Source organism: Ambystoma mexicanum, chromosome 4q (genome assembly GCF_040938575.1).
Source record: "Ambystoma mexicanum isolate Mex_15411 chromosome 4q, UKY_AmexF1_1, whole genome shotgun sequence".
In the NCBI taxonomy this organism is placed as follows: domain Eukaryota; kingdom Metazoa; phylum Chordata; class Amphibia; order Caudata; family Ambystomatidae; genus Ambystoma; species Ambystoma mexicanum.
The window spans coordinates 1,233,990,787-1,234,014,178 of NC_090928.1; the positions used below are offsets into that span (position 1 = coordinate 1,233,990,787).

Sequence of the window (23,392 nt, forward strand, 5' to 3'; positions counted from 1 at the left end):
GAAAACACAGGGAAGCCTGTAACCGATCATCGCCAGTATATCACCACAATACCACATATTTTTTGTTAGGTCAAGCTAGTGATCGCTTAGAAAAAATTCAAATGGTTCATTTTTTTTTAACAAATGTGGATTTATATGTCATTTCCTTACAGCCATGTGTATTTATTCTGAAAAGAATATGTTTGTTTTGACTTCAGTGCCTGTATAAGTCACCGGATTGAAGCCAAAAGCCATGATGAGTTGTGGATCAGCACATGCTGTTGATGCTCACCCTTACAACTTCATTTGTTTGGTAACACTTCATTTAAATGTCTAACTGAACTCTAATTTTCTTCTGCTACTACTGCCATTGTACAGGTACCAACCAATACATGTGTGTCATGAGGTATGAACACTAAGACTATTGACCGCTGTCTCACTGACCTTTCGATTTTGCCATTTATATGGTTTCAGGGGCCGAAGTTAGTTATGGGGGGGCAAAGTATGCATTGTTAACAAATGCTTTCAGCCAATATCATGATACACATTTAAAGAAGGGATTTATTTGCCAGTATTCATCTCCATCAGAGGGGCCATTGTCTTTATGCTGAGGAAAGCTGAGAGATTTGCGATCCTGTATTGACTATGGCAATTTCGGCAGTACACCTATAAGCAACTGTTATTTGATGTCTTTCATTCAAGTGCTTGCAACATATGAGAGAGGCTGAGAACATAACTCATCTGTTTTTAAATAGATATTAGAACCTCGTTCACACCAACATTGCAGATGAATGAAAGTTTATTTTTTGGACAAAAACCAAGCAGTAACAGAGGGATGTGTGGGGTCTAGAAAGAATTTGGAGAACTGCAAGGAACATTTCGTCAGTCTCTACAGTTACAAAAAACTTTACACACATGCATGTGCTGCCTCTTCATTGTGCGTTATACCTTGGAATCTGTGAGGAGGGCTCTTGCCAAGCACCCAAGCTGCCTCTTTCCCATGGAGAAGCTCTTCCCTCTTTCTCCTACTTCAGAACTGAGTCCCCCTGAAAAGAGCATATTGAGAGGACACAATCAGAAAAGGAAAGGCAAGCTGCATAGCGAATTGAGGCTTATGCAGTACCATCAACTGAGAGGTTTTACAGTAAGGAATTAGGAGTAGAATACAACATTAGGCAAGTGATACTTCTGTCGTCAATATTGTTACCCAGTCCCACGCTATGGGAAACCTCCAGATTCTAGGCTTGTACTTGTTGTGGATGGGGTCCTGCCATGTGCTGCCTTCTGTTTGGGAGCTGCTTGTAGGACTGTGTGCTCTGCATACATGTTCTGCTGGTGCGTGCTGATATCCCTGCTTCTGTTTTTACAAAAAGAAGGTCTAAGTAAAATGTGTCTCTGCAAGACTGAGGATGTATTTACAGGTTTTATAAAGTGCAAAATATACCTGCAAGGAACTTTAAGTGATGTGGAAAATTACACACGATTGGCAGTGGCCAAAGATACTTTATCAAAAATAAAAATACGCGAGAGACGTGTTTTAAATTAAGAATTCCAAACTAGGCCACAGCTGCAAGATATTAACGGGTCAGAATAACAAAAGACGTTAAAATCCATGAAATGCAAAGCTTAAATGAGAAAGGTTTTTAAACTTTTTAGAAAACTGATAATGACTCTTGGTTCCATGTAATAATGTCCCCTCAAAATATCGCCATGCAAAAATATCGCCGAAAAATTGCCGTTTTTTGTGGGGACATTATTGCATGGAACATGCGGGGGACACCACCGCAACCCCCAAACACTTTTTTTTCTGCCCCTGTCCCTATATATATGGTCACCCATATAATATCGCCACAACCTTTTCCCGGCGATATTATATACCGCGACCATATATATATATATATGGGGATATTATTACCTGATACCTGACTCTTCAGGTCGATGTACCAATGCTAAGGAATTCACTAACTGGCACTGCAGACTAGTTTTGCTGTGATGATATGGGCGTGTTTACAGCCTGAGGATTGGAGTTACTTCTGCTAAACGTGTGCCCACTGGAGATGGTGACAGCTTGAATGTTAATCAGGAAACCTGGAATGTTAGCCTTGCTCCCAGAGCCAGTCAATGCAATCAGTGGCTATTGGGTGCATTGAAAGCAAACCTTTGCGATACTGCTCCTGAGCCTAATTACAGCATGAAACCCTGCCTTGATCAGAAAATGAGGAGATAGCGGGAGGTCAGCAAGCCTGGCACAGCCAGAATCCAAGAATGTAACCGAGGCCTGCACTTCAGTTCTGGTGTCTACTCCTGGAAGAGAAAGGCACATTTCTAGTATAAAGTGTTGATAATCGACAAGATTGAATTGGTTGCGAAGATTTCAGTATCAAACGGAAAGGCTTGACTTGGCTAAAACCAGAGTCAAGTCATGTCGCCCATGTTTGCCCAACCAAGATTGATGGATTTAGCACTGAGCCAACCACCCGTCAATAACTGCCAACTACATGCATCCTGAAAGATGACCCATGAAGATACTGCTGTGTGTTGTCCGCATTTTCATGGAGGGTGCCAATTTACCATTTCTCCCAGCGGGTGTATGAACAAATTAAAAAAGCACTGGAGCAAGAATGGAAGACTGTCTAACCCAGGCTTGCCCCATTGATTCTGAGGTTTCCCCAGATAGAAGTTAAGTTTATTCAGAAACTGCCCACCAAAGCTCCATCGTTCTCTAAACATATTAATGATCAACCCAATAGGAATTGCAGGGAAGGCTCCACAGGGATCTAAGAAGAGCTTTTTGCAGGTTCCTATCTCTTTGGCAAACTGTAAAGCTGTGTGTTGTATACCTAATTCATCAAGATCAAAAGGAAGAAGGGTCGAGTTGGCCCTGTTCATGTTTTATCCTGTATCCTGAAGGCTGCACACACATGTCTGGGGTGAGCGCTTAACTCACTGGAATATATGGCGGCCATAGTCTGTGCAGTCAATCACCCAGCACTTTCAAAGTGCACACATCCGTTTTTGAGTAAGCCAGGAAATCAGACTTGCACTATAGCAATAACATTCAGCAAATTGGCAAGACAGCTGTGACACACACTTCTAGCATCTTGCCCGTGGATTGGTGGCTAAATATTTATTTATAGAACTGGGGGGATTTTAATTTAATGGCACCAGTGAGTACAGGGATAGGGCAACACATGTAGCCATGCTGGGAGAAGGAAATCTTCAGGATTTGAAGGGAGATTCATAGCACTTTTGCTTTGGTCAAGTTATTCGGTATGATCAAGTAGACAATGTCACTAGAACAAATTGATTTCAAGGAACAAAGATGGCAGCAAAGAATCAATAGTGAATTTACGCAGTCAGAAAATCATTTACCAAAGCATGTTACACTGCAAGTAGGGTGATGCTTGGCAGAACTTGCACAGTGGGATAGGGTTGCACTACTGGAACAAAGTTCTTGATTATTCGATGAATTGTACAGAAGATTTTGCAAATGTAGACATTTGTGTTAGAAGCACCCTCCTTTTTGCCACTCTTTAATTTATTGCATTTTGTAAGGCCAAGAGTTACAGTCAGAGTGCTTTGTGCAATAAAATAAGCCTGAGAACTCAGTCATACAAGGTGACCACAAAAGGCCAAGCTGTGATGACTAAAGTAGCCTAAATCCTAACACTGTACATCAAGGTCCTCTTCCACTCTGCCCAATCTTACACCCGGTCGTCAAACAATCTCACATGTAGATCTACAGACAATGTTTAAACAATGAGGGGATTCGGCACCGGATGTAGGTAATCTGCACAGAAAATGACAAAGGGCAATCAAACCTTCAAATAGTGTGCGCTGCGATTGGAGAACAGGGCTGAGATTTTCTCAGATTCAGAATGTCAGAAACTTACTTCCACCACATATTGAAATGTGGCCTACTCTTGATCTCCAGCGTGGCACCAGGGCCAGTGTTGCCACTGTGGGCAAATACATGAGGAAGGTTGTGAAGCCCCCATGTTGGCTAGATCCCTTCTTCCACAGCCACAACATTACCACCACCGGGTCCTCACAGGGATCTGAATCCCACAAACATTCATTTCTGCCAGAGCTTCCTTCCAGAAAATGTTGGTCTTGTGTCATAACCACCATTAATGCACCACGTAGCCTTCCCCTGTGCAATTCCTCCAACGCAATGGTGACTAAGAAGGTACTTGCACGAGGAGAAATGCCGTCAGGCCTAGTGCGCTAGTTTTCTGTTTGATCATTCGGAAACTTCAAGGCCTAAGAATGGCTACTGTATTTCCTTGCTGCCTAGGAGTGCTTTGAAGTACTCCACTTGTGTATAAACCCTGTATAAATAAACAATTACAATGTTGTTGATACGTGCACTGGTAAGGTACCACTTGTAACATATTTCATATATGATGTCCCTTGTTATCCGGAGGCTTTATGCTTCCTTGGCCATACATGACTCAGATAATCCAAATCTACATTCCCAATTCCTTCTCCCATGTTTGTGTAAAGGGGAGCCTCTCCGAGGTGTCTCTCTTGTAGTTTTTAGACCCTGCCCTTTCTGAAATCATATTTAAGTTGTGGTGGAAAAACTGGGTTTTGAAATTTTTAATAAACTCCTTAAACACTACGCTGCCTTATGATGATCAGCCAATGCTAACTGCCATGTTTAATAGTGCCTTATTACCATTGTTATAAAAGCTCTATGTTAAAATCGCATGACCTGTTCTCGAAGGCTTCAACGCCTGGTGCCTAGCAAAGCTTGCTTCCACAGTTCTCGACGTGTTTCCCTTTTGGCATGTATAAGTGTATTTAGAGTGCTGCTTGCCTAGGCAAAGCGACTTTAGCAGACAGGAGTTGTTATATAGTGTTAGGCAGAATCCTGTGCAGTTCCCTTGGGGAGCACTACAGAAGATTAGGACTACAGGTGAGAGCAATAAATCCCCTTTGGTATCAGTCCGTACCACAAATATTTAGTTGGTAGCTGTGGCTGAGCAGTCAGACTTATCTCAAGAGGGAGATGAGCAGTATTCAGGGTTTACACAATAGGCCTTCAGCATTTGTATTAAAAAGGAATATATTTATTTTATACACTACTATAAAACACATTTATCACAGTTCTTAAGCAAGTTAAATTCAGTCAAAGAAAGTATACACAACTCCCTAGTTAAATTGTAGACAAGTTTGAGCAAGAGTGAAAACGGAGCAAACATGGCACAGTGAAAACCAAACACAAATGGCACTCTAGCAATTTCTAACAAGGCAGGGAAAACCCAGGTCATATAGAAATATCTTCTTATAGGCCCCAGCAACACTTCCCATGAGTTTGTGAACCAGATTAGGCAAGGCAGTACATCGGTATAGCAAATACTTAGATGAAAACTGAGCAAAATGGCACTTGACAAGGTTTAAAAGTGGGAAGGAAGGGGTGGTTATAAGAAGAAGGTGCCCCAACACAGTTCTAGTTGAGAAGCAATCTAGTGAAGGCAGGTCTATTAAGCCAGAGTCAGTAGGCCTGTGCCAGAGTCAGTGGTACAGGGCAAGGGCCGAGGAGCAAAATGTTCTTGTAGCTGCAGTCAAGTCTGTTGTTAACGATTTTGAAAAGGTGGATGCAGAAGGTGAAAGACAATGTTAAGAGAGGGGGGCGGCCAACCCAACAGGTAGGTAAAGGATTTAAAACACCTTTAGCTCTATCACGCAGAAAGGGCGGCATGGCGGAACAATGTACCTTATAAATGAAGATGTGGCTCCTGCGGTGGCAATTGTTCCTGGTAGTGCCTGCAGTTTGGAGGATCCAGCAGAGGAAGAGAGGCTCTCGTCGTGGAGGAAGGTTCGAGTTACTGCACTACCCAGGGATGAAACCAGCCGGAGCGCTGCCCGACGAATAAAGGTACGCTCATTTAAATCGTGGCCCGGGTGGACGGGTGCCTGGCTCTCCAGTCTACGAGTACAGGGTACTGGCGATTCGACCAGGGCAGGTCCGGGAAGGCGATTGGCAAACTGGTTGGCCCCACCAGCTCAAGGGAAGAAGGCTCTTACGGATGAAGATCTTCTCTCATCGTGTGGAGGTGTGTGGTGAGACGCTGCAGCAGGGCTTCACCGGTGGTTCAGTCGTTGCAGAGGTCTTTGGCTTCTCTCCTCTTCGGCTTTTTAGTTCCAGTGGCGACGTCTTGCTCTTCCAGTCCTCGGGACGCTGCTTTTATGTAAAAAGAGCCCCATTAATACAGCCTAGCTGTCACTCACACAGTGGAGTGGTCATCTTGGCGGGAGACCTTCCAGCCTATCAGGATAGAGTGCGACATGGGTTGCTGCGGCAACCCTGTCCTGGATCCTACTCCCCCTCCCACACAATGGACCCACCCCACACTCAGTGGCGCCGAAAGGAGGGCTTCTTGGCAGAAGCCTGCCAAAAGGACGACAAAGGATCCCCGAACTGGGTTAGGAGTTTAGAGAAAGACACAAGAAAGAAGTTATATTAACGTTCTGGCAAATAAAACCTACCGGAGTAAAGTTAATATTAAAATACACCGGCGGTATGTTAGAGGCTGTCAGAAAATGTGGTATCCTCGAACAATGGGAAAATCCCATAGGAATATATTTGCGGTCGAATATTTACGGTAGTAACCACTGCCACCAGCCAGAAACTTTTGAGAGAGGGACTGTACGGTTCCCTCTCGAAAATGAACATAAGGGAAAAACTATTAACCCTTCCCAATACCTCCATGGTAAGATGGGTTGTACTGGTTTAGTTCACAAAAATTGACTAGTAAAATCAATCGGGACTTTACATGCCCTGGGAGACAGTAGTCAGTCCCAGGGTATGGAGTCTATGTTTGGAGGTCGCTACGACACCCCTGTGTCACTGCACGGAGGTTGCTGTGTAACACATGTGAATAAAGATGGTTCCTATGGAGGTGAGAGAAACCCCATGGACATTAAATACAAAAATAGCCTAGAACACACATGGCAAAAAATGTCTAAGAGTGGGAAAGAGGCTCACTCTTAGCAGGAGAAAAAAACAAACCCTTCAAATCCAGCAAAGCTGCTGGGGGACTCTATAGGTAAGGGAAATTAGCCATAGAGCGATAATTCTCCCTACCATATAGCAAGTGGGCCAGTATACCCCCAAACCATTTGGGAAATGTAGGCCTCCCTGTACGATGAGACGCTGTCCTTGGCGATATCATGTCATGTCTGAGCATCCCTAACCATTCACATGCATGTGTACTTTCCTGTATAAAAGCTATGAGCTTGGAGGTAAGGAGATTGCTGAGCCAAGTCGCGTTCTGTCATTGGGTTGCTGTTGTGCTTTGCATGCTGGCTTTGCTGATTGCTATTAAAAGACATTCACACTAATCCAATGGAAGAGTCTGTGGATGTTTTTCTACAACAAAGTGTAAGCTCCAGTGGTGTCAACTGACGTGTTCTAGCTGCTCGAACCGGTGCATTGGTACACTGGAAATAGCTCTGATTCGTCTACTTTGAACGCCTTTTTGCATTCTATCCGTTCTACAAAAGAAAGCAGAACTCTCTGGTGGTAAAGCTACAAAAGATTTCGAATTCCTCCCCTCTCCCACGCCACAAAGACACCCCTGGTGCAATGATTGTAGAATTATTGTTCCCCACAAAAGAAGATAATCGATCCAAGCTCACCCCCAATTCCACCTAACTATTTGCTCTGTCCTAGTAATGTAGGCCGTTGCTAATGGAAACCAGAAAATCACGCCCCCAGGAAAGGCCACCAGATTTAAAAAGTGAAGATTGATGAAAGAGACCTTACTGACTCTCTGTTCTATATCTACCCATTTAGCCATACCCCAGAACTGTTAGAGTAAGAAAGCTGATGACAATTGTGCAGCAAAAAGTAGTGTCTTATATTAAAAACCTCAACCGCTCACAACTTTCATTTTAAAACGACTTGTATGGAAGAATTATAAGTTATTCACCGTAGTGACTAACATACTCCTAGTCCATGGTCCCCTTGCCTCCATACTATATGGGCGTCCCTTGCGAGGGACGGGAGACGGAACCTTTTTCACCAGAAAAAACCTTCTTCCCCTTTAAATTGAGAGGCGCACGGGGGTGCGGTCCAGGGAGCATGCGCTGCCCTGACTCCGCCCTCCGCCGCCACACCTCAGTCCCGATTGACGGGTTTAGGTCGAAATTACCTAAAAAATGGTCGCATCGACCAAAAGTTCTAAAAATGCTACCACCAAAGGATCGAACACCAAAAGTTCGAACCTTTGGTGGTAGCATTTAAAAAAGAACGGGAGCTGCGTGTGTGTCCCCCGCATCACCCCGCCCACTATATTTCATGGTATAGTGAGCGGGAGCTGCGGGGGACACCGCCACAGCCTTCCGTTACAAAAAAAAAGAAAAGAAATGAACCCTGCAGCGCCGGTTCCCAATCACGGAAGTGAAAGGGAACTGGTGATGCAGGAACCCAGCGTGAAGAAGAAGGTAACTGGGGTTTGTTCATGTTGGGGGTGTGGGTGTGCTCAGGATGTGGGGGGATGTTATGGGTGTGTTGTGTGTGTGTGTGTGTGTGAACGTATGTGTGTTCGCATGAGAAAGGTGCAGACTTTTTGTAGTTCGCACCTTTCTCATGCGAATGATTTGCCCGCGGTACTTTCAGCCATGGGCAAATCACTCACATTCCATTGACGCGTTGAAAATAGATTTAACATTGCCTAATGACACCAGTATTATTAGGGGGGAGGTTGGTGGGACATATGGATGAAAGGGGACTATGGACTAAGAGTACGTTAGTCACTACGGTGAGTAACTTATAATTACTCTTATGTCCCGTCGCCTTTCCTCCATACTGTATGGGTGATTACAACGGATTGTAGCCCCAGGGTGGTGAGGAGACCCTCCTTAGGAAAATAGGTTCCTGAGAACCACCTGTCCAAAAGCCGCATCATATCTACAGCCGGCATCCAAACAGTAATGCTTGCAGAAAGCTGAGGGCGAGGCCCATGTGCCCGCCCTGCTTATAACATGCCAAGGGACGTGGCATTGGAATGCAATGGCCATTGCCTTGACCAGGGGAGTTGCTAGGTCTGGAAAAGACCCGGGCTAAGCTGATGTCAGTACTGTTGGGACTGGGGGCTAGCTAGTCTTTTGGCTGTAGCTCCTGAGATTCTATCCGGGTCTACAACCAAAAGATCAGGGCCTTGACTGCGTGGGCATGCATGTTGGCCAGGAGCAGCTTGTGCTGGCCCTCGTACGCTTCTTTGATGGCAGAGACCATCTAGCGGGATATGGAAGCCTTAGAGGCCTGATAGCTTGGTCTTGAGCCTCTGAAAGTGACAAACAGGGCTTCTGATTTGCGGAAGCCCTTGGTCCTGTACAAGTAGAATTTCAGGGCACGCCTGACATCCAGGCAGTGCAGCACTCTCTGTGCTTCGTCGTTGGGATCTGGAAAAACATAGGAAGGACTCTTTCCTCGTTCAAGTGGAAACCAGGCGGAACATTGGCCAGAAATGCCGGGTGAGTCCGCAGGACTATTTTGTCCCTGTGAAAGGTAGTATATGGTTCTGAGGCGACCAGCACCTGGATTCCGCTGACTTTACGAGCTGAGGTGAGGTCAACCAGTAAAGCCGTCTTGATGGTGACTAGCCTGATGGTCCACGGACACCATTGGCTCGAATGGTTGGTGCGCCAGGGCACCCAAGACTATGTTAAGGTACAACACAGGGTGCAGTTTCTTGACGGGCGGGTAGAGCCTTGCGAGCCCCGTCAGATGTTTCTTGACAATGGGATTGGAAGAGGAGAAGATGCCTTCCTCGGAGTTCCTGTAAGCCCCAATGGCTGCGAAATATGTGCGGCAAGTGTCCACCTGCATGCCTGAGTGGGCTAGGTGCGCAATGAAGGAAAGCACGTCGTCCAAGGTGCAAGCCAGGGGGTCGATTCCCTTGCAGTCTGCCCAGTGGCAGAATCTGGTCCATTTGCTCTTATACTGGGCCCTGGTCTCCTGGCGCCCTGTATGATCTCTATATTGGCCTGTGCGAGGTTGAGGTGCCAAAGCGTTCCCTGCTCAGGTACCACGCTGTAAGGGCTAGTTTCCCTGGCGCCGTGTGGATGACCCTGCCCTCCTGCTGCACCAGATGATGTGCTGGGCCCATCGGGAGGTGAATCGGGGGCACTTCCGAGAGACTGAGGAGCTCCGTAAACCATGGATTGGCAGGCCACCAAGGAGCTATTAGAATGATGAGGAGTTGGCAAGACTCCTTGATCTTGCAAATTACCCTGTGAATCGGAGGCGTGGGCGGAAAGGCGTAGGCTTTCATTCCGGTCCACTGGAGGTGAAATGCTTCTGCCAGAGAGCCAGGGCCCTGACATTGCCAGGACGCAAAATGGGGACACTTCTTGTTGTGCCAGATGGCAAAGAGATCCACATGGGGGTGACCCCACCTGTAGAAGATCTCCTGAATAACAAGGTTGTTTAGCTGCCACTCATAATTGTCTGCTCCCAGTTTACTGAGCCTGTCCGCCTCCAGGTTGGATTCCCCCGGGAGGTGGACTGCCGTGAGAAAAATGCTGTTTTCCAGGTCCCACTCCCACATGCTGACAGCCAGTCTGCACAGAGGAGGGCAATCAGGTGCTGAGAAGTGGTAGGAAGGCCCTGAGCGCTAACCAGATGCCGTTCAGTGTTAGCCAATTGATGTGGTATTCCTGCTCCTCTCGAGTCCAGGTGCCATGGACCGAAAGATCATTCAGGGTGGATCCCCAGCCCTTGAGCGAGGAATCCGTGGTGACGATGGCCTGCAGAGTGGGCAGACAGAAGGGCCTGCCCATCCGTAGGTTGCAGTTTCTGGACCACCAAGTTAGGTCCGGGTGGAGAGATGGAGTAACGTTGACCAGCTCGGATAGAGAGCCCCGCTCCTGGTTCCATATGGCCGCAAAGTGCAGCTAAATCCTCCTCATCCTTAGTCTTGTGTGCGGGACGGCCGCCATTAGACCCAGGAGATGTTGGTACCACCATGCCGAGGTCACCTCTCTGCTGAGGAAGTGGGTGGTCGCCCTCTTGATAACCGAGATCTTGTCCTCCAAAGGAAATACCTTCTGAGAGTAAGTGTCCCAGATGATGCCCAAAAAAGTCAATAGTCTGCGTGGGTTGCAGCTGCGACTTCTTGAGGTTAAGCGAAAAGCCCAGATCATGCAGAGTGTTCATAAGGGCATGGGAAAAGTGGTGAACCGCTTCCGGAGAGGAAGCCCTGATGAGCCAGTCATCGAGGTATGGGTAAATGTGGAGACCCTGCACTCTGAGGAGGGCTGCCACTGCATTCATGAGTCTGGTGAAGACACTGGGGCCGAGTTGAGGCCAAACAAAAGGAGCTTGTACTGAAAATGATAGCCCATGATCCTGAACCGGAGGAAAGAACAGTGGGGCTGCCAAATCTGGACGTGCAGGTACGCTTCCTTCAGGTCCAGGGAGCACATCCAGTCTCCCTTATCCATTGTCTCCGCTATAAAAGCTGGCGTAACCATCTTGAATTTTTGCAGGAGTAAGGAGAGGTTGAGGGTGGAAAGGTCCAGCACAACTCTCAGGCCCGCCTAGTTCTTCTGAATGGCTAAAATCCTGGAGTAAAAGCAAAAGCCTCGCTGGGACTTCCTCCACTGTCAGGCTCTCTACGAGCAACTGGATCTCTGCCAAAAGAGTTGCTGTCCCAACCTGTGGGAGGGGAGCTGAGGCTGGGATAGGGAGGCGGTACCCTGTGGACACTAGGGAGAGGATCCAGGGGTGCGCGAAATTCTGGCACCAGATATGTGCATGGAGAGCAAGCCTGCCCCCCACCGGAGATACGTGGACCCAAAGGGGCATGTCATGCCTTCTTTCCCTATGAGGCTGTCGCGGAGGAGGGGGACTGGAAAAAGCCCTTACTCCCCCCTCACCTGTTTTTGTGCCGGTTCTGAGACGGTGAGCGGTCCGGCTGCCTGGATCTATGTTCCTGGAAGCCACAGAACCCTCCATATGCATGACCCCTCTCGGAGCGCTGCTGAGATTGGGCGTACGATTTGGGCGCGGTCTTTGTAAGGATGGATAAAGACTTGGCCGTTTGTGAGCTTTTTTTCTTTTTCGCCAGCTCTTCGTCCATGGAGGAGTGGACCAGGCACCCCGCTCCTGAAAGGTAGATCTAATATGCGTTCCTGGACATCCGGGTCAAATTTTGTTGCCCGGAGCCAGGCTGTCCTTCTCGTGTCCGTGGCAATGCAGATGACACGGCCAGAGGTGTCAATATGGGCCACTGTGGATTCCATGAGATCATGCGCCACAAGCTTAGCCTTGGCTAGCCCCACCTTAAAGTGGCTAGCCCCACCTTAAAGCGTGATTGGCTCTGGGCAGGGAGTTCCAGAAGGAACTCTGCAATTTCCCGCCATAATCTTTGGTTGGTGGCAGCCAGCATGGCATCTGCGTTGGCCTGACAAAGATGCAACGATGCGTTGGAATAGAGTTTCTTGCCATAAGCCTCCAAGATCATCTTCTCCTTGCCTAGCAGCGCCGCAGAGGATGCGGCTGAGGACGACTGAGGCTTGGAGTACAGTGATGCCGCAGCGATCACTGAGGAGTGCGGCTTAAGATGGGCCACAAGCAAGAGTGCATCTTCCTCCATCTGCCTGTACTTGGCGTCCAGGCGTTGATTGACTGGTTGGGCCAAGTGGGGTTTGTACCAACCCTTCTTGGCCAGGGAGACTACATCGGTTTGCATAGGAATCCCCGTTTTGGCAGAGGGCCGTTGCGTGAGGACTTTAGCCAGGACCCCCTCTGCCGGTTGCTTAACCTCAAGCTGTGGTAGGCCCAAATACTCTGTCAGCCCAGCAAGACGTTCGTGGAAGGCCCTGGCTGAGGATGGCGTGTCAGGATCCTCCTCCTCATCCGTATCCTGTGGATCTGGGGGATCCTGTGGAGGAGGAAGAGTAGTTGGCGCCGGAGGCTGAGGTATTGGGACAACGGCTGGAGGCTGATGAGGCGACAGAGGTTGGTACATAACCGCACGAGTCGTCGGCTGGGTGGCCGGAGGGAGCGGCTGCGCAGGGGTTGCCGATGGAGGTGCCTGTGGTGCCGATAGCATTGCGGGAAGGACTTCCCTGATGGCATCTTTGATGATAACCCCCATCTGAGGTGACTTCATGAGGCCGAGGAACTTCTCAAAGAGGACCTCTTCACTGGCCAAGGAGGTGGCAGGGGGTGCTGTCGGGGTAGCGGGGAGCTGCTGGAGCCGCTGCGTACCCTGTCCATAAGGACGCAAAGGAAAGCTGCCCTGCGCAAATGAGGGGTAGGGTGTAGGCCACATACCTGGTTGGGGCCAGTCCCACCGTGACACATTCCTCGCCGAATTCCTGGAATGGCGTCGGGCGGGTGCCTCTGTCTGGTGCTGCAGCCATTTTGTCGAGCTGCCTGCCACGTGCCTGCAACGTGTTGCTGGGCACAAACCCGTCCAAGACTCTTGCGTGTGGCTCACAAGGCCTACTCTGCTCCTCGGGCCCCGGCCCTGTAGGTGTGACACCCTCAACCCGGTGGTCGGTATAGCTGCGTTTAAGCACCCCCTCCGACGTGTTGCTGGTATTAGGGTGTAGCCCCTTGGCCAGGTGCCGGTGCAAGGGCGGAGCCCCTCGGGTAAAGACCTGGTAACAGAACTTTCCGGTCCCTCAACAATGTTACCGGGAGGATCCGAGGATCCCTCGACCCAGAGGCCGGTAGCTGCAGCAGCCTCGGTGCCCATGCTCGTAGATGGACCTGACCAGTCCCTCCCTAGAAAGGAGTCTCCTTTGCGGGTTGCGATGGAGAATATGGGGCATACCTTGGGCCAAGTTTGACGTTTCCCAAAGTTCTTGAGGTCCTTTAGAGGCGACTTCTGGAAAAGCTCCGTCCACCTGGCTAGTCTGTTTTTCAGCGCTTTCGAGGACAGCGAGCCACACGCTGAACAAGCTTGCCAACCGTGGTCTGGGCCAAGGCAACGTAGACAGAGGGTGTGGGGTTCTGAAGTTGGGAATAGCCTGTTGAAGGCTGGACACCTGCTGAATCCTGTAGAAGTCGGCATGCACCGGGGAGGAGCGTGACGCCTGAGAGCCGAGCACCTGAATGATAAAAAGACAAAAGAGACAAAGAGAAGAAGTATCCACGCGAAGAATTACATGGCCGAAGCCAAACCCAAGAGCGCTGGTGAATTCGGCCCATTCCCGCCGCCGCGGAAAAGGGGACTGAGGTGTGGCGCCGGGGGGCAGAGTCAGGGCAGCACATGCTCCCTGGGCGCACCCCCACACGCCTCTAAATTTAAAGGGGAAGAAGGTTTTTCTGGTGAAAAAGGTTCCGTCTCCCATCCCTTGTAAGGGACGCCCATACAGTATGGAGGAAAGAGGACGGGACGTAAGAGTGCATAAGCATATAGGTAGTGCAACATAAAATGCCTTTTCTCGCAGTAGTCCATCTTTTAGACTAGAAGATTTGAGAATATCACCCCATCCACCAATATGATGCGGGACCATAGATAGTCCTGCAGCTTCCAGGCCCTGTGCCGTGGTGTTGGTAGACCCTCCGTCTGGAGCTGCGCTATGACTGGGGCATTGTCAGAGATCACTCTCAGGCCAAAGTGGATGTCCACGATGCAGGGGAACAGCGAGCATGAGATGAGTAGGGTGTCCAGTCAAAGGATCGAATATAAAGGATCGAATTACCTTTTGCTCGAATGCAAAAGGATCGAAAAAAAAGGGTTGAATTTTTTTTTTATTTATATATTTTTTTTTAGTTTGGGTTGGTAAAAAAATGTTTTTAATAAAAAAAACAGGGGTTTGGGGGGGAGAACCCCCCCACCCCATAAAAAAAAAATAAAAAAAATTCGACCCTTTTTTCGGTCCTTTGACTGTCGATCAAAAGGCATTCGATCCTTTTGTTTTCGACCCTATGACTGGCAACCGATGAGTAGAAGGTCTATTCTGGAGAGATCCCTGTGGACATGTAAGAAGGTGTAGTCGCGAGCCTTGTCGTTCGCCAGCCTCCAGGCATCGATCGTCTCCGTCTCTCTCAGGAATTCTGCAAGTCCTAATGCCTTCATGAAGTCTGTTCCGGTGGGCAGCAAGGTTTTGTCGATGGTTGGGTCCGGGGTGAGGTTAAAATCCCCTCCGATCAGTAGTTTGCCTTTGGCAAAGGATAATATGACTGGGAGAATCCTACGTAAAAAGCACTCCTGGGCTTCGTTTGGGCAGCAGTTTGCTATGATGGTTATTGGGAGCTCAACCAGTAGGCCTTTAATTATTAGGAACCTACCCTCGGGGTCCCGCTTGACCGTGACCTTTGTCAGCGCCGCTGAGTGACTGAGCAGGACTGCCACCCCTCCTCTCTTCTAGCTAGAGGATGTGAATTATCTTTTAGGGAACCTTTGGTATCTGACTTGCTGTTCGTCCACGGCCATCCGTGCTCTAGCTGAGTCAGGCGGTGTTCCACAGGCTTGCATTTCCTGGGGGAGTTAAGGCCCTGGACCATCCAGTTGATCATGGTCATATTCTTAGTGGATGACCCCATTTCGAGGTGATCAGTGTGCAGCTGGTGGGTACTGTCATGCTCCACTTATCACCGGCCTGTGCGGGCGGCTGTCGGTTGAGCTGGTTACTGTGTTGGGATTTGCCTCCCTTTCAGTGTCCACCCCTCCACCCCCATTAAAACAAAACTTGGTCAACTGAGCCAGCCTTCGACCTACTGGGGCTCTGGCTGGGCCAACACGATCCTCTGTAGACGAGACCCTTAGGCCTCTATTTCGTGGTGGTGAGAGCTGTGTGTATGGTTGAGGTGTTTTCTTACTTCAAGAGTTCGATGCGTAGCCAGCGTTTGTGGCTGGCGTCTGGTTTTTTTGGCAATGCTTCTCGGGTCCTGGGTGCTGTTGTCGCCCAGCCTTAGCCATCGTTGCTTGGACGCTTGCCTTTGAGTGGGTGTCCCCCCGATTCTTCAACAGCGCCTCTCCACCTGCGACCATGACCGATTAAGAGTCCTGCTGGTCTTCTTGGTCTGAGGTTGCGTCCTCATTGTTGGTTCCCCCCCCCCCCTGCAGCCGGGTTCAGAAGTTTTTCGGCCTTGTGTAGTTTACGTATGTGGCGGATGCTCCCATTCCAGGGGAAAATCAGGGGTGTAGGGAAGCCCCAGTGGTACGATACGCCCTTTTCCCTCAGCCATTCCGTCACTGGTTTCAGTGCTTTCCGTTTCAGGAGTGCGGTGGCGGCGAGATCTTGGTAAAGGGAGATTGAAGCGTCCCTGAAATGTATTCGCGGGGAGCTCCTAGACTCCTGCATGATTTCCTCATTGGCCTTGAAGTAGTGTACTCTTGCGAGGACGTCCGGAGGGGCAGAGGATTCGATTTTAACTCTAGTTCTGTGGACCCTGTCGAGCACCAGGGGGGAGTCGTTCGGCAGGGTGATTATGAAGCGGAAGAGATCGCTCACATAGTGCTCTAGATCCACCTCCGGAATAGATGTGGGGTTCCCTCTCAGGTGAATGTTGTTGAGGCGGGAGCAGTTCTCCGAGTCCTCCTGCTTGAGTTTGAGTGCTTCGCAGCGGGCTTCTAGCACGCTCAGCCTGTCTGCCCCCTTCTCAATTTCATAGCTGTGCTCGCACAGGGTGGTTTCTGCCTCTGTTCTTGTCTCTAGTTCCCCCACCCTCGCTTCAAGCACTGTGATGGTGCTCTTTACCTCCTCGGTGCCCTTCTGGAATTCTTTGCTCAACTCTGCTAGGAGGTCCTGGAGGTCCGATTTTGTGACCGCCTGAGTCGGGGCCTCGAGGGGTGGCTCTGCATGCGTGTTTCCAGCGTTGGTTTCCCCTGGTTCCAGGCAGTCTCTCCTCCTGGATCTGTCCTGTTGCAGGGGTGGATAGGAGAGCTACAATGTCTGCTTGCTTTGTTGGTTTTTTCGACATGATGGGTGTAGGTCCGTGTCTCCAGCTGGGGTGCGGTGTGCTGAGGTCGCAGGGTGGAGACTGGTGGCCAGTCCAGCAGTCTCGGGCTTGAGGATGAGGAGAGCTGTGACTGCTTTGGGTGTGCAGGCTCTAGATCATTCCAGCATGAAGGGAGAGTGGGGTGCGTGGGTCCGCAGTGATGGTTTCCCCACCAAGGGTTTTATTGTTCTGTAGGCCTGGCTCCCTATTTGGCTTGTGAGGTGCAACCTGGTTTTAGCCAGAGGTTGGCTGCTTTGAAGCTTGGGTTTAGTAGGTGATGCCTGCCGTCTCTGAGGGTGGGCAAGTGCCTTGTGCCTGGTCGTATTTTGCCTGGCTTTTGGTCCAGCGATGGGAGTTGGTGCGAGGGCTTGGGGGCACTCAGTGGTTTATTGGCCGGGTGGTGTTGCGATTTAGCTCCCGGTTCTGTAGGGTGCCCTCCAGGGTGTTGTTGACCGGGAGGCTATGTGGCCCGGCTTCCGGGTCTAGCTGTGAGGAGCAGCCTGGGGTTTGCTGGTAGTTGGTGGTGGTTGGGTGCTCTGAATCATAGGGTGCTAGTGGTGGCCCCGACCTCTGGGGGTGTGAGGGTACCTTACTTCAGTGCAAGTCATTCAGGTTGGTGGCTTTGTTCTGGCGGTGACCCCTCACCCCCGATGGTCTGTCGTCCGGAGGCCCTTGCCCCTGTTGAGATGGGGGGCCGTGCTGAGGGATGGCTCCAGAGCTTGCTTGGCCTCTGGTTCGGCGGTAGATGTCGGTGTGAGGACTTAGGGATGTACGGGTTGGGCCAACTCACGGCTCTGGTGTGGTTATTTTTGTGGTGGGGGCTTCCGGCACCCCTATTCTCAGTTAATTCAGGGCTGCTTCACCCCTTGGGGAGGGATTTCTGTGAGGAAATCTGGCTTTGGTCCAGCGCAGGGAGGAGGAAGGGGCTCAGTGCTGCTCTCACCCTCGCTGTGTCGCACCTTCCCGCGTTGTGGATACCAGGTCGCAGGTTTCAAAGCGTTATTGCTGGCTTCCGGGCCAGGCTGTGGCAAACTGCCGTGGGTCGCTGGTTGATGCAGGTCTGTGTTGGTTTGCGAGCCGTGCTGTGTTGGGGGCTCGAGGCGTTTCTGCCTGCCAGGTTCGGGCGCTCGCCAGGTCCAACTCCTTGGCGACTCAGTGGTGGCTTTGTTCTGGCAGCAGCCCGTCACCCCCGAAGGTCTATCATGCGGAAAATGGAGACCCTTGGCCCTGCTGAGATGGTGGGCCATGCTGTGGGGTGGCTCCGGGGCTTGCTTGGCCTCTGGTCCGGCAATAGGTGTCGGAAGGAGGGAAGGCTTGGGGTAGTCCGCGTTGGGCCGCCTCGCGGCACAGATCGGAGGAGGGAGTTCTGTAAGGGGTCCTGGCCTTGATCCAATGTAGAGGGGAGGAAGGGACTCAGGGCTGCTCTCACCCTCACTGCGCCATACCTTCTCGAGTTGCAGGCACCAGGTCTGATCAGTTGCTGCAGGTCGCTGGTCGCGCTGTAATTGACTGCCAGTGTTTGTGAGCCGTGCTGTATCAGGGGCTCGAGAAATTTCAGCTTGTCCGGTTCGGGGGCTTGTCAGGTCCAACTCCTTGCTGACGTGCCGGGGATGGAGCGGGTTCGCCGCTTGCTGGGAGTCGGTCACCCTAGGCGAGTGTGTGCAGGGGGATTCCCCATTCGGTGTTGCAACGGCTGATGCCCCCACCGGTCAGGTGCCGCTACCCTCACTTTCCTCATTTAGAGGCCAGCTGTGCTACGGGGTGTTCGGCTGGCGCTAGGTTCGTAGCATGGTGGCGACCGCCATTTTGGGCTACCGTTACACCTGGCTCCGGTTCAGACACGGGGTCTTCCAGGTTCCAGGTGCCGAAGGGCGATGATTTTTAGCTGGATGTGTGCCGCATTGCCTTGGCTTTCAGGCGCACCTACTAAATGCGGTCAGGGTGCGCTGCCACCTCAGCATTTCGAGTGGATGCATGGCGTCAGCCGGGAGCTCTTAAGGAGCCAGACCGACCACCATGGCGCCAAGCCACGCCCCCCTAAATGTTTTAAAAATCGAATTTATTACTATGATGTGTGGATTTTTATATCTTTCGATTTAACTGGTTTTATACCCTAAATATGTATGATACTTTTGGTGATTTCTTCTTTGATGATGAATTTATGTCTTTTACTATATGTAAAGGTTTGTTGTTTTAAACCATAAACATTAATGAAAAGAAATTATAAATATGTGCGTATACAGATACAAGGGTAAGCATTCTCCCCTCCAGGTGCCACTTCACTGCCACAAACGGCCTCCAAAACCCCTCATCAATTGGGCGTCCCTCAATTGCATGGCGCGTGACAGGATGATCCCCATGCCCTCGTTTTCACTTATTTCGTGCGAAGCCCAGTATGATTGCCCAGTATCCTTCCCTTTCAGGACACGCGCCTTCCCCTGCCTATAATAAGTTTCTTGCAAGAAGAGCACAGTTACCCAGGATTTACCGAGCATGTTCACTGTGAGGGATCTCGTATTCGGGGAATTCAGCCTCTTAACATTAAGCATTGCTGTCTTCCAGCTAGTCATTTCCTCACTGTTGAAGCCACCTCCAGTGCCTGCCCATGGTCAAGCACGTTCCCCACCTCGGTTGTGACAAAGTGATGCATGTATTTTGCCTCCCTCCCCCCTCTATATAACAAACCCAACATTCTGAAATCTACACGAGGCACTGCCTTGCACTCGCCCATTATCTTCCCCTCCCCTTCCTACCCCCTCTCTTTTCCCTAGACCCTCCCTTCTCCCAAACCCCCCTTCCCCTCTACCCGAGGTGTTCGACACCGCGTTCCGGAAATTGCGGTTACACTGGCCGAACCACCTGGGTTGTGACCCCTGCCCTGGCGCACTATCTTCCCCGATTGCAAACATGTAACATTAAAAAGAGAGAAAATTCTCCCTGAACTGAAAACTACACATGAAACGCTCATCACCCCCTCGTTCTCTCCTAAAGTCGAAACAACCGGGCCTAACGAGATCCCAGGCACATGGTGACAGGACAACTTCCAACATTCCACTGGGACCCCTTCATGTGGCCTCCTAGCAGGTGGAGGGGTGTTAATTCTCTGGAATTCCCTGGTCCCCTGAATGTTATGACTTCCAATATCTGTCTTCAGGCCCCTGAATTCTCAGCCTGACGAAGGCCCTTCCACACCCTCCCCTCTGAGGTTATCTTGTCGGGCCCCATAAGGTCTAACATGGCCAGTTATGATATATATATGATATGATATAGCATTTATAACGTGCCTATACCCAAGTTTGCTGTCCTACACCGACACAAGCCAATACCTCTCGCCTTACCATTTGAAAACAAGGGGTATCCCCACCTGTACCTCACCCCTTTCTCTTGAAGCCACCTGGTAAGGGGGCCACACTTCTTGTGCCTCAGAAGGATATGGGCAGAGAGGTCTTGAAATATAGCCACTTTGAAATCCTCATATTCAATGTCCCCCATGCAGGGACCTAATTTCACCAAAATGCCAGAGGTAGCAGAAGTGACATCACACGATCCTTGACCGCTGTTGAAATTACAGGAAGTGATGTTGTTTGATCCCACCCCAAAGTGATATCACAGGACGTGATGGAACACAACCTTTCACCCCTTGACAAAACAGCAAGTGGCATCACATAGCATTGTTTCCAAGTACTCTACGAAAAATATGGTAATGATATAACTGTGATATACATTTTGTACAAGAATGCATCGCCATATGTATCGTTAATATCAGTGTTTATAGGCCCATATTACCAAATGACTGTGAATGCAAGCAGACGTCCATGGCCAAATGATAATGATGTATTATTATATAGCACTTAAACGCTTTACATAGAACAAATATACATACAATATTACTCAACCTGTGCTGCTACTCATTTATCGACCACTGAAGGATGAAAGTATGAGTTGAGGTGTTTAAGAACAGACATCAGTGACTCACCCCCTAAAGTGTGCCTGAACTAAACCTTTAATGAGTCTAGCAATTATTGTATCGAATTCCAGAAAGACACATTATTTGGTATTCCAATTCTTTGTTATTTAGGGTCACTGCTTAAAGTGTTATATTTGTGGAACCCCTGTTCTTTTTTTATTTTTACTTAAATATTTTTTTAAGAGGCCTGAACCAAACAGCCAACCACTCCAAAGTCAAAGTGCCACATGGCGCTGGCCACAGCCCAGGAGATTGCATTTCTTTTTTAGGGGTAGCAAGGGAGAACTCTGGGATCGCAGTTGTGACCCCTGGCGACCCCTAAATGATGTCCCTGCCCCCATGAGTCATGCCTTCTCTAAAATGTCTGCCTTGTCGCAACCCGGCTAAAACTGAGCAGGGGCCGCTGCTTCCACCACTCGCTTGATGCACCCTGTCCAAGGCCACCTGCTCCCCTTCTTTAGAACCTAGGGGATTCCTATAATCTCTTGGATTTTTCATTCCATTCTGGCTGGGGATTCCCCCTTTTTAGCCCGTAGGCCGGAAATACAGAGGTTATTGCGCCTCTCCCTATTTTCAATGTTGTACACTTTGAAACGTAGTTCCTCCCCCTGCCTTTCGACTTCTTGTAGAGAGACCCCCCCCCCCATCTGTGATTCAAGGACGGCTAATGAAGTATGATTTGCCTCCAGACCTTCTATCCGCTCCTCCAGAGTGACTATCTTTGCTGACCGGTGTGCCACTTTAGCCCTTATATCGGTCTGCATTCCACGTATTTCCTCCAGTATTACTTGAATGTCCCTTTTAATAGTGTCAATCCATGCAGTTGAGGTTCCTCTGCCGTCAGGAGAGTACAACTTTGCAACTCATCCACCCGATCTACCCCAGCCTGTGTGCCACTCGTGGGCCACTCCCAGTTCGTGCCTCTGTTAGTCATCCCCTTCACACCACTCTGTTGCCAATGGGGTGTGTACAGTCCACTCTGGTCAGCAGGACCACTACCACCTCAGCCACTCGACTCATAACAGTTTTCACCTCCAGACTGGGCCACCTCTCAATGGTTCCTTAAACCATTATTGTACCTTGGCATCAGGCCTCCCAGGTCCTTACCCAACTAATGGTCACGCCGCAAACTACAAATCCACCAGTGTCTCTAGGGAGCTGAGCTGCCCACCCCTCACAAGTCACTCATTCAGGCCTGTGTCCCCCGCCCCCTCCAGGCCCTATCTCCCAGAAATAGACAACTACCTTGTGGGACCACTCTCCTGGGGTCCTGCCGCAGCCCTATACCGATTCCTGGCATACAAAAAGTCACCTGGGAGCCGTTACCTCTAGGATCCTCAATCCACTTGTGTAGCAGGATGCTTCTTGGTGCAGGGCCAGCACCCTTGAAGTTCACAGGAAACCCACTGCCAGGTTTTCAAAATCTAATGATGCGACCTCCAACCCTACGGGGGCGGGGAGGGAGGGCACTCCTCCTGTCCTCTGAGCCTCCTTAAGCTGTGAGCAGCCTTCCGGGCCAGGGTGTGGACTGCGCACCTGCAGGTGATGCTTCACGGTGTCCCACTCCTCCTCCGGGACTCCCACAGTCCGTGCCACGGCTCCGGTTCTCTGTGTGCAGCTGCAGTTCGACCGTCGTGGTGACCCGAACCAAGCTCCGCCCACAGCACCCGTGGGAGACACCGTCAAGGGTCTCACCACTCTGTCAAAAGAGGGACTAACTAGTGAACACAGTCAAACCAAGGTAAAGGGCGCACAGACCAAGGAAGTTACACAGCAGGGCACAACCTGCCAGCTGAGGAAAGGTCAACCAAAGACCGGGTGTGAGGCAGTTGCCCACAGAAGCCCCTCCATGGTCAAGCTGTAAAGACCAGCAAGGCTGGTGACCTTAAGGAAGCCCAGTCCCACCGTCAAGCCAACAGAAAAAGAAAACACACCCATAAACTGCAACATGACAGAGGAAGCACGACCAGGTGCAGGAGCCCAAGTCGTCATCGGAACAGGACCGGCCTCCAGGGCGGCCTTCCTAATGCGACCCAACCCATTCACACTACAACCACACCATGACCAGGGGCAGAGGAGGGAAGAAAGGAGCAATTTGAGGATTTTATGAGAGCCATAGGGGATCAAGACTCCCCCAACAAAATGATATTTTTGCGAACCTAGGCGGGAAGGAGATCAAGGGGATCCTGAAGACAATCCAGACAAGAGAAAACTACCTAAAAACGCCTAATCTCTGCCGTCAACCGGAAATGTATCATACTCCCTAACAGAGACTATGAGAGATAAGCATTCAATCAGTGCGTACAACTACCACATGAGACAGTGGGGAAATTAGTCTATAGGCTCCAGAGGAAAATCACCTACTGCGACTTTGCTAATTTCAACGACGATGAAGCAATCACACTCAGGATAATCGAGGGTGCACCTACTCGCAATTTAGGAAGCACATGCTAAATAAACCCCTCTCCCTACAAAAGAGATCATTGACCTATCGAGAATATACGAAAGAGTGGACATGCAAGCGGCAGCCA

General features: G+C 50.0%; 1 protein-coding gene across 1 annotated transcript in view; it reads right to left on the bottom strand.

Annotated features, from left to right (window-relative positions):
- The window catches only part of LOC138468305 (uncharacterized), a 441,590-nt gene that overhangs the window by 92,790 nt on the left and 325,408 nt on the right, over positions 1-23,392 (bottom strand). Inside the window, exon 7 of the mRNA XM_069608798.1 lies at positions 928-1,025. Coding sequence (XP_069464899.1) covers positions 1,010-1,025 — 16 coding nt within the window. The 3' untranslated portion in view covers positions 928-1,009. The remainder of the gene's footprint in view (positions 1-927; positions 1,026-23,392) is intronic.